General features: G+C 36.2%; 1 protein-coding gene across 2 annotated transcripts in view; it reads left to right on the top strand.

The window, feature by feature from the left end:
• Positions 1-6,992, top strand: part of Pex23 (tectonin beta-propeller repeat-containing peroxin 23) — a 107,894-nt gene extending 100,902 nt beyond the window's left edge. For both annotated transcript variants that reach the window (XM_083136717.1, XM_083136718.1), the window contains exon 22: positions 6,604-6,992. In XM_083136717.1, the coding sequence (XP_082992843.1) occupies positions 6,604-6,678 (75 nt within the window). In that variant the 3' untranslated portion in view covers positions 6,679-6,992. The remainder of the gene's footprint in view (positions 1-6,603) is intronic.
• The last annotated feature ends 5,524 nt before the right edge of the window (positions 6,993-12,516 follow it).

Genomic DNA, 12,516 nt, shown 5'->3' with positions numbered 1-12,516 from the left:
TGGCATGGATGTATTTTTCCCCCGCTAATTTTTTTCTATGGACTGATGTTTGAATTGTTGAGTCAGTTGTCTTAATTTGCAGATCAAGGAAAGAAATTACATTGTTATTCATGGGTTCGCAAGTGAATTTTATGCGATGATGTGATTCATTTAACGATTTAAATATGTCCATGATGGTGTTCTCATTTTTAGCAATAATTAGCACATCATCTACATATCTGATGTAGAGTTTGATATCCGCACCTATCGCATTAACAATTGGAGATTCTATGTAATGAAGGAAAATGCTGGAGATGATTCCGGATACTGGGTTTCCCATTGATAGACCATTATTTTGCTGATAGATTTTGCCATCAAATATAAAGTAATTGTAATTTGCACATACAGTAAACCATCGAACCATTTCCCATGATTCTACTGGGTTAACCTTCATCTCAATAAGCCATCTGTGTAATGCATCTGTGGCACCTTCTATTGGGACACTAGGATATAAATTTTCAACATCAAAACTTGCAATACGATACTCACTATTCCAAACAATATTTTTTAGTTTCTGTTTGACTTCATATGCATTTTTAACACTGAATGGTGTTCGTTGTTTAATTATAGCAAGTCTTTCAACTAAATATTTGGATAGTTTGTATGCAGGATGTGTGAAAGTTGCAATGATGGGTCGTATTGGAGTTCCCGGTTTGTGAGTTTTTGGTAGTCCAAAGGCAATATAACGGATTCTTTTTGTTTAAAAATTACTAACCATTGTTATAACTGTATCTTTAGTCAAAATGAAAATAAATGTCTGATGAAAGGAGCGTGTGTTCTCCTGAAACGTCACAAAGAAAAAACTGTTTTCTTATGCTTGTAATAACCGTAAACTACAGGAAAATAGTTCAGGACAGAAATAACAGTTGGGCTGAAAAGTTCGTAGGCTAACATAGTAAAAAATATTTTTTTGACAAAATTCGATTTTATTATTCAATATAGTTGCCTTCGAGGGCGATACAACGATTACAGCGGTCATACAATTTTTCGATGCCATTTTTATAGTACGATTTCTCTTTAGCCTCAAAATAGGCCTCAGTTTCGGCGATTACCTTTTCATCAGTGCTAAATTTCTTTCCAGCGAGCATTCTTTTAAGGTCTGCAAACAGGAAAAAGTCACTGGGGCCAGATCTGGAGAATATGGTCGATGGGGAAGCAATTCTTAGTCTAATTCATTTAATTTTGCCATCGTTTTCATTGATTTGTGACACGGTGCATTGTCTTGATGAAACAGCACTTTTTTCTTCTTCAAATGGGGCCGTTTTTTCGTGATTTCATCCTTTAAACGCTCCAACAACGCTATGTAATAATCGCTGTTGATGGTCTGGCCCTTTTTGAGGTAATCGATGAATATAATACCATGCGTATCCCAGAATACTGATGCCATAACCTTGCCAGCCGACTGTTGCGTCTTTCCACGCTTTGGATTCGGTTCATCACGTGCAGTCCACTCGGCTGATTGTCAATTGGACTCTGGAGTGTAGTTATGGAGCCATGTTTCATCCATTGTAATATATCGACTGAAAAATTCGTGTTTATTACGGTTGAATATCGCTAAACATTGCTCCGAATCATCAAAACGTTGTTGCTTTTGATCGATTGTGAGCACGCGCGGCACCCATTTTGCACACAGCTTTCGCATGTTCAAATATTCATGCACAATATGTCAAACACGTTCCTTTGATATTTTAAAGTCTCAGCTATCTCGATCAACTTCACTTTACGATCATTTAAAATTATTTTGTGGACTTTTTTGATGTTTTCGTCGGTAACAGCCTCTTTGGGGCGTCCACTGCGTGCATCGTCTTCGATGCTAATTTCGCCTCGTTTAAATTTAGCAAACCACTTCTCAACGGTTGATTTTCCTGGTGCAGAGTCCGAATAATGTTTATCAAGCCAAGCCTTGGCTTCAACAGTATTTTTTTTCGCCAAAAAGCAATGCTTTATTAACACACGAAATTCTTTTTTATCCATTTTTTCACAATAACAAAAGCTGCTTCACTCACAATGCTATATCTCACGAACTAATTATCCGGCAGCTGTGAAATTTATACACCTATCTTTTGAAGGTTAGTACTAAGTAAAAATCTCATGGATTTAATTCTAGTAACGCCATCTATGAGTCAGCCTACGAACTTTTCAGCCCACCCGATAAAGAAACCTTTCTCAGATAGAGTTAGAAACTGTCTACTCTTCCTTCATCTTTCCAAGGGAATTTAGCTTCAGACTCTATTATCAGCATCATCACCATGTGAAAACCTTTGCTCTGTGTCTATGGAGATGACGTGAATACATTGGTGACAATGTTCTAATGGCATTGCGCAGAACATTGTGAAGAGCTCAGATCATATAAATCAGTATCTACAGATTTTGCATTTATGCCTAATTTGTATTGCAGGGTTCTCACTAGTCTGGAAATCCAGGAAAACTTGGGAAAAGTCATGGATATCAACCTATGAGTGAGGAAGTCGTGGAATTTTAAAAATTCATCCAAAAACCTGGAAAAGACAGGGAAAACTCAATTGTTATTTAGTATTTTACCAGGATTGGAGAATGAAAATACAGGGTGATCCGTTTGAAATGTCAGAAAAACAAACCATTATGTGCAAGAGGTTAATGTACGTATCTCTAAGCAGTTTGCTGTAATGTAAGCAGAAAGGATGTAAATTTTGAATGAGTGGAGGTTTACAGACTTCAGCCATGTGACTGCTCTAGTGTGCATGTAACACTCAAAAATTTTGCATACCATACGACACATTGTGCATGCTGTTGTGGCAAGGACACCATGTTTGTCTAGCACCATACGGCTGAAGTATGTAAACTTCTTCTCATTCGAAACATACATCCTTTCTGCTTACATTACAACAAACTGCTCAGAGATATGTACTTACATTGACCTCCTCTATGTAACGATTTCCTGTCTGACATCTCAAACGGATCACCCTGTGTATTCCACTTTTTTCCTTGAACCAACTTCTTAATGGGAGATGCTGTATGTAAATATGTTCTTGTTAGGGCTGACCCATATCAGTGCTGATACTCTCACCAATTTTCACCGATACCAATATCAATCCTTGAAAATTGTAACAGTTAGAAGTTGTCAAAAAAATATTGACTCATATTAGTGGGTGAGTATTCCACTAAGCATATAAGCAAGTATTCCACCATAATCATCAATTTACAGTAGAATAGGCAAGACAAGAAACTCCTCGCGGCCTCACGCCCAAGCCATACGTAGGGGAGGGATGCACAGAAGCAGGGTTGGCAGTGCATATGGGCCAAACTGTTCCATCTGCCCAAGCTTCTTTCTTTGTTGTCAAGCTGTGAAAATAAGTCTCATCAACGTAAACAATGGGTCACCCTGGTCGACGAAAGATGCTTTATGGCTTTGAGGTACGATGAATGTAAACTTCTTATTTCGTCCTTTTTATACGTATAAGCAATTGTCTATTATTTTCTGCTTTTTTCCTCTTAAACCCTAGGTCACGTATTATCTTGCGCACACACCAGACACTCCCTTGGAACTCTATTCTTTGTTTCAAAACCCTTCGGATACCTTCTAACGTTGGCCTTTCCCCGTCTGTAAGGCGAAATTCATGCACAACATGCCTAACTTCACACTTACGAGGAGCAATCAGTTTGCTCTGACCCTAACATAGAAAGAGCGGCAATAGTGTTTCATTTTTTTTTTTTTTCAACATACTCCCCTGCAACTCCAATGCACTTCTCCCATCGGTGCTCCAATGCCTGGATACCTTACAAAAAAAAATCTTCCGACTGGTCCTCCAACCATGAGTCCACAGCCCTTATCACCTCAGAATCATCAGAAAATTTTTGCCCACGAATGTCATTCTTCAAATGTTTGAACAAATGGAAATCACTGGGGGCCAAATCTAGGGAATAGGGTGGGTGGGGCAGCAATTCGAACGATGCATCTGTGATAGCGGCCCTTGCAATGCGTGACGTGTGGACAGGTGCATTGTCCTGGTGAAGGAGCACACCATGGGTCAACATCCCATGCCTCTTTTTCTTGATGAAATCACGTAATTTCTTGATTAGGTCACTGTAGTATGAGCCAGCGATGGTTTGGCCTCTTTGTAGATAGTCCACAAGAAGGACACCCTTGCAGTCCCAGAAAATTGAGGCCATCACCTTCTTGGCTGACGTTTGCACCTTGAACTTCTTCGTTGGTGGAGAATGTGGGTGTTTCCACTCCATGCTTTGTGATTTTGTTTCTGGGTCGAAGTGATGGACCCATGTTTCGTCCATAGTTACAAATCGGGCAAGAAAATCGTCTATATCAGCACGAAACTTGGCAAGAAGCTCTTGACTGATGAGCACTCGGGTGCGCTTCTGATCTGGGGTGAGGTTTCGAGGGACCCATCTTGCAGCAATTTTTTTTCATTTGCAATTCCTGGGTAATGATGTTTTGCACAGTGCCATATGATAGGCCACACATCTCAGCAACATGACGGATAGTGACTCGACGATCCTTCAGCACGATATCGTGCACTTTGTTAATGTTTTTGGTCGTCATGACAGTTTTTGGTGCTCCACCTCCATGTTCATCCTCACATGACTCTCCCACAATTAAACTCACGACACCATCTCTTCACCATACTGTATGAAGGAGCAGTGTCCCCTACTGTATCCACCAAGTCATGAATTTTGTATATCGTCCACTTCTTCTTCACAAAATATTTGATCACTGCTCTCATCTCAGTTTTCTCCATTCTGGCACATTGACACAACTTCACTCAGTTAAACTCCTGTAAAAAGAAAACTGTATGTTACTCAGACTTGCAATTCAGAATGAAAGCATATAAAGGATCACTAAACAATAACAAAATAAAAAATCGATCATAACGTCATTCCTTCTATGCTAGGGTCGGAGCAACCTGATCGCCCCTCGCATCGAACTCGTCTATATCACTCTTAATTTTCTGGCTGGGTCATGTTTTATGCGGCGTATGAAAGTGTTTCTTCAACGTAGTGCATGCTTTACTTTCTATTACAATTCTTCTCACACTGCTGAATGAAACACCACATGTGCGAGCCACCTTCCTTTGCAACTGTTTTTCGGACATACGAACTCCCACCTCGTCTTCCATAAATGTATATACATTATATACAAATTCTCGCCCTTGGCTGTGGATTACTTTCCATCCCCCAAGTTTACTTGCTTTCTATGAACTGCAAGCTTCCATGCTAGCAAGTACACTGCACACAAAATCACACACAAAACAAACACACACTTTAAATGAAGACAAGGACGTCGATCACGTTGTTTCTTCGTGCTCACACAACATTTATGACGTTTGGCAACCCTGCCTGTGTGCACGATAAGGGAAGTTCGCGCATGCGCTTGCCACGTTTGCGACACCGGTGGGAGAGTTTCTTGTCTCACCTCTTGTGCTGTACCAGAGTTTTGCTTTAAAATATTCAAGAACTACATCAGTATCAAAATACCTGTTTCGTATTCACAAAATAATTTTTTCATACTTTATTGGTGCAAAATAAATGTAAACTTCGAATTTTGCATACTTTCCAGGATAATTAGTTTCTACGAAAGCATTTTAGCAGACCCCGCAAAAGACAAAAATGCCACAAAAGTATCAGCCAATATTGGTAAATCAAATCCAACTGATAATTTCCGATACCACAGGTATTGGCCAATACTGATGCATCAGCATAATATCAGCGCAGCCATACTTTTATAGTTTTATTTGTATTCATTTTTCAACAATGTTGAATAAACTGCATTAGGGTGTCTACCAGTCAAGAATATGAAAGTCAAGAAACCAACATTTAGGTCAGGAAAGTCAAGAAATCAACAGTTAGGTCGAGAAAGTCAAGAAAAAGTCAAGAAATTATGCTTGTGGTCAAGAATTTGTGCTATTTTTTATAGTATAGTAAATTTACATTGTTATATAGCTGTACTGAGATTTGATACAATTGAATATTTGGAAATCTACATTTGCTTGTGTTTAAGATTTGTTCACGTTGTTTCTTAAGAATCACATTATTGTATGCATGAAGTTTTCTAAAAATATTAAATAAAGTAATGTGGCCATTCCTCATCCAGGATTAAGTCTTTATTAAAGTACAGCTTCAGTTTTATCTTAACTGGCCTTGTGGTAGTGGTTTCTCATTGAATAATTTCCAACTATGTTAAATGAACATTAAGAAAGAGAGGGGAGGTAAAGAAAAAGTCATTCAAAGGTCAAGAATTTTGGATTTGTTATTTTGGTAGACACCCTGTGCATTCTCTTGAATAGCAAGTGAAATTTACAACACAGAACTGTTATCATGTTAAAACACCATAGAATGGTCTGGAAAACTTACTTCAAAATTACCTTGAAACGCCTTGAAAAGTAAAGGAATTTGTTAAGTAAGAACCCTGTATTGGCACAAAATCTCATTTCGGTACAATTCTGAGAAGATTCCGACACCTTTACCTCTTCCTGTGACATGTTACCGATCCTGACAAAGACACCATGAGGATGAAATTACAATCTGCTAGAAATATGAAACTGTTTCACATTCTATTTTTCCCTACAATAGGGAGGATGGCAGCATATATGTGCAAGAGGATTCAAGAAAGAAGTTACATCGGACCAGCATAGATATATAGCCTAATGTAAAGTAATACAGTCAGATTCTGCTGTAATGAAAATATATATATACAGAGATGTGTTCATTATTCATTGTTACGCTTATGCGATCTACCATGTTGTGGAACTTGTGTCTTTAAACTGCATATTGCCATTGATAAATATTGTATTAATTTTAATATTAGTAAGGTCTATAGTGAAAGAGATGTATGAAGGTATGATGTGGGGGAAGATTGTGAAGTATATCAATTGTGATAATTTGCATTATATACAGTTAATATCACTGGGGCATTATGTTTTTCATACTACATGCATATAGTTGCTAATCAGTTATATATATATATATATATATATATATATATATATATATATAAAAAAGGAAGCTGCTATCTTCAGACACGCATGCACACACACACACACACACACACACACACATACATTTTGACATATTTACATTATACAGCTATTTTTACATTCTATCCAATTCTCCAACATGGAAAAAGAACTTCATGTTCATAATCTGACTTCATATTTCTGTCATGGAAACACATAAAATAAACACATTTTAAATTATTTAAGTAGAAATTAAAATCAGAACACAAACACGTAATAAAAAAGACAAAGAAAAGTCCTGTCATCTCAGCATGAGTAAAAAAGAGCAAAAAAGAGAAGAAAACATTGCTTCACAGTGTTCTCGTTAAGCTTCGTATATCTTCACTACCACACAAGGTCTTCCAAAATTGCAGACTAACTCTACACACAAGGTATAGATCAAAATGAAATTTTTACATTACAATATAGCTTTGAAGGGAAGGTGTTGTCGTCTTTCAACTTCCTCATGGTGCCCACATGATCCCAGCTACACCAGCCTTGGAATTCACACTTGCTGACCACATCTCGACAAATTGCCTTTTGTAAACACTATCGTACCGAATGTTACGAATGGGCAAGGGAAGGTTGCAGTACAATGTAAACTAAGCTGAGAAAACTGTCACTCCCATTGATGGGGTGAGGGAGGTAGTTCTTCGTCTTAGTTTATTAGGCTGATATTATTGTATTATTGCACTTACAAGCGATACCTAGTCATTTTATCTGATGACTTTTGTGTTCGATTCCATTTTTAACATAATTTTTATATTTTTTTTTCTTCCTATTTTGGGACCAGCTTAATAATATTTGTAAGATTAAGGAAATGTTTATTAATTGTGCTATAGTGTGTAATGTAAAGAGAATTATTTGAATTTTTGGTGAGACGTGTTTTCCAATCATGTAATATTCTTAGAGGTAAAAATATTATGTATGCAATATGTATAGGATGAAAGGTGGAAGATTATCACATGATATATTTTATTATAAATATGTGAATTTCTTGGTGTATTTATGTTATGTATCTATTAGAATAAATGAGTTTTGGATCCATGTGAATGCTATTTATATTATATTTTTTTGTCTCCCAGTGAATAATTAATGTTAAGAATTGTGATGTTATGAAGCCAAGCATGTGAATTTGAAAGGATTGTTAATGTTTGCAGAAAAGTAAGAGTTGTGTATTTCAGATTTAATAATTATACATTTGTTTTATAATCAAATAAGATACCTAATAATGATCAAGTGAGCCTGTTTGCATACATTTTGTAATAATTTATATTAATATTAATTTGGAAAGAAGTGGCAGTTTTCATGGAATTTATGACTAGTACCGCATTTTCATGATAGCTTAGGTGGTTTCGTTGTAATCAAGTGCTTACAGGTTTGTTTCCAGGCTGCAGAGTAAATTATCATTGTAGATTCAGGTACCTGTTTTAATGTTTTGCACGTTGTTTCTGTTTTAATAGTAACAAAAATTGAAATTTTATGTTCAAATACATGAAGAAACTCACTGTTTTTATCACTATGATGGAACTGAACTGTAGTGTGATATTGATATGAGGAAGATTATGAAATATATGAATTGCAATAATTTGCATTATGTGACATGGGAATTATTTTTTTGCACTCTATGCATGTTAACTTAATCAATTTGTGTAGTTTTTAACAATTCTAAGAATGTATTGTCTTTCCGTAATTATTTACTTTACTTCATATTTTAACACAATTGTAAAGCATGTGAATTGTATATTTTATAAAATTATTTTTAGCAATTAGATGATACAAATTTAAACCACTTACTCTTCTGTTTCTAATAATAGTTTTTACATGTTAGTGTTATTCTGACTTCTGACTAGTAAATTGTAGGTCAAATCAACTGATCGAAGAGTTTACAGCAAAGTAAAATAAAATAAATCAAAAAGTTTTGTTGTAAAATATTGGAACTTTGGAATATTTTTGTGATACAATTTTGCTGAAAAGTTTTGCGCTTTTTCATATTTCACAAAATATTCAGATATTTGGGACTGCCCCCTTTTGTTTTCACATTCCTGTTATCTGAAGAGTTACTTTTCTCGTTATCTAAGGGAAGAAAGCAGAGTGGAAATTACTGCTTTCCCCCCACTAGATCCAAACATTCTTGCCAACAATGGTAAACTTTCAACCCTGCCAGGGGTGACTTTATGTCCACCATATTTAGTAGTCACATTTGAAGAGCTTGGGAGTAAAACATGGTAAGTGATATTTTGGTAATTATTGAGTTACAAAGCACATCGTGTAGTCCATCGCAGATGGAGTTGAACAGTGCTCGTAGTGATTCGTTTTGTCAACAGATGAGATAGACGTGTTGGAAGTTATGGTATCTGCAAGTTGTTTCGTGGTAAGTAGCAAAGATGGCGGTGAAATGCCACGGTCCTGAAGTGCAACGTGTCTCAGAAAGTTACCAAGTATTTAGGCTACAGCGGAGATGAGAACAAGTTAGATAGTGTATATGATTCCCATAAAGATCCGGAATATGTACCACTGAAGAAGAATGAAGAGGATACGGGTGCAGAGACGAGTAAAACTGAGCACGGCAACACACATTCCATTTTATGTAAAATGTGGTATCTACTGTAGATACCATTGTGTAGATGCAGCAGTGTTCATGATGGCAGTTTCAAAATAAATTTTACTCTCATACCTGAATGTGAACTGCGATCTAGTCGAGGAGCATATACTTTCCTTCTACTAGATATAAATAACTCTAGTCACATAGAAATTCATTTGATTTTCATTTGGGTATGCACATTTAAGGCTGCTTTAAGATACCATGCTTTACATGCAACGTCAAAAGTGTATTGCGCTTGAGGAATATGTGATATGATCCTCTAAATTGTATCAATGATTTGGAATTGTTTAGTTTTCTTTTTTATCAAATATTTATTTCATAAATCTGTAATGCACATTTTAAAAGTTATGATATTTTTATGGTTGACCTAATTTCCCATTTGTAATTTAATTAACTTTCATATTTATAATAATTGTGTAACTTTGATGAAAGCAAATTTTTCAATTGTTGGCATTTAATTACAAATATGCATTCTTCTTGGTTCGAAGTGATAACTATTTTAATCCATAAGAGCTAAATTTTAGTGAAATTTATTAAAAATATAAGCTCTGTGGACATTTGAAATGATTCTTTACAAATGTATCAAGTTAAAAAAAAAAATGTAACAGAGAGCTACAAGGGACACAATTGTTGTCTTTAAGACCAAGAAATCAACCTTATGTACTAGGTCATTCAAATATGACCGGGACTGATTTTTTTTACCAAATCCTTTATTGTCAAATACTTATTTGCACATGTCACCCTTCAAAGTACTCCCCTCCCGAGTCCATTCATTTTTTCCAACGTTCTGGAAGCATCTTAATGCCCTTTTCATAAAAGTTTTTTTTGTTGGCTGCGTATCCACTCCCAAACACTGCCGATGAGGGCGTCTTTATCTGCAAACTGCATGCCTTCCAAATCTTATTTAAGCCTTCCTAACAGGTACAAATCACTTGGGGCCAAATCGGGACTGTATGGCGGGTGTGGCAAAAGGTCCCATTTCAATTTGCTGAGGTTTGCCATAGTTGTTTTGGCTGTATGAGGCTGTGCATTGTCTTGAAGGAAGGCTACCCATTTTCCACCTCTCTTCTGCTTGGATCGGATCTTTTCCTTCACTTCTGTTGTCAGGAGTTCTGAGTAATAAGCTGCAGTGACTGTTCTGGCATCTGTAAGAAAGTCTACATGATAACCCCCTGCCAGTCCCCTCCCCCCCCCCCAAAAAAAAACATCACTTTTCCTACCGAACGGGTCCTCCGTGCTTTCCGTGAGAGACAGTCTTCCCCATACTGTTGTTTCAGTCTGCAAAATTTTAGATAGCTGAACATTTTCTCCAGTGAGAAATTTGATCACAATGCGTTGTTCCACGCTCCGTGGCACCTTCTGTTCACTCATCACTCTAGCAACACTCAGACACGACTGAGCAGGTTCTAACCTGCACGGGAGGGAGGGTGGGGGTTATGGCTCTATTCTCCCAAGGACGCACAACTGCTGCGTATGGCAGGTTGTTTGAAACAGAAAAATCAGTCCTGGTCATATTTGAATGACCTAGTATACATTCCTTATTGAATTACATAAATCTAATGTTGCCATTCTACGCAATTTGGATAGTCTACGTAACACAGCTATGTTTCTCTTTTGTATCAAGAGAGGTATTTGTGAATCACATTCTGCTTGGCATGTTGAGGTAATAAATTGAGCCTCAATCTCTGTGTGTGTGTGAGGTAGATATGCGAAGCTGAAGAACCTTTCATGCAAAAATATTTTTTACGAAAATTGGTCTCCATATAGATACAAGAAAGTTATGTTTAATCACAACAATTCAGAACTTATTCTTCAAAATACTAATGCAATAATACGAGTAAATACTTTTCTAAAAGTGTTCATTTCAGTCATAGATAAAACAAAAAATCGTGACATAGGAAAACAAAAACTTGTTAGAACGAGTATCTCACGTTATTGTTTGTTGAATTAAATTATTGATGGCTTTCAGTTTTGTATTTCAAATTGTCGAGCCTCCCCAATGGCACAGTGGTAGCGTCGTCGCCTTGTAATCAAGAGGTCTCGGGTTCGATACCCGGTGGAGTCACATAGTGGTTCGGATCCCACTTTAAACCGTAGGTCCAGTCCCGATTAGCCTTACTGTGCATAAAGTGGACTTAAAACAACAAATAAATAAATAAGTAAACAAATTGTTGTGGGTGCTATAAAAAGTCTAATGTCAAAATATTATCGAACTGACATCATATGTCCGCTTGAATAAAGTGGTATGTGATCACTCATTTGGATAGTATCATTGCATGTAAAGTATGGTAACTACAATTCCTTGAACAGCCCTCAAAAAATCGCATGTAGCACCACAGAAAATAATACATGGGATGAAATATCATGTTTGTATGACTGTAAACATGAACACAAATCATATTTGCTGTAAATAGTTTAGTAATTTATTTTAATTTGTAACTCAGATTTTCTTGAAATGTGAAGTTTCAATATCTCGAAATTTGCATCTTGTCACTTACCATGTTTTTCTGCAGAGCCTTTCTTATGTAACACAGATCTTGCAACTAGATTTTCAAATATTTTATTCAAGACACAAGTAGATAGTTTCGTATTTTCGAATGTCATCAGTGTAATTGCTGATAACATATGTGGAAAATTTGAAACTTATCACTATGTATCCAACATATTGTTCGTACCCTGAAGATATTACCAAGTAAGCATTTTACATTTAGTTTTGTAACAAAATAGCATTAATTTTTAACAAGAATTTGTGAAATGCTACCGCTTTTTTCACAGTAATATCTCTTACTCATATAAATTATAAGGTTAGAATTTATATTTGATGTGTCTAATTATGTACATAAAATTCTTGTTAACACAATTACTATTGTATCATAGTTTTTTTTT

The sequence above is a fragment of the Lepisma saccharinum genome, chromosome 15 (genome assembly GCF_977018435.1).
Source record: "Lepisma saccharinum chromosome 15, izLepSacc3.1, whole genome shotgun sequence".
Classification (NCBI taxonomy): Eukaryota; Metazoa; Arthropoda; class Insecta; order Zygentoma; family Lepismatidae; genus Lepisma; species Lepisma saccharinum.
This window is presented reverse-complemented; position numbering and strand designations above follow the sequence as displayed.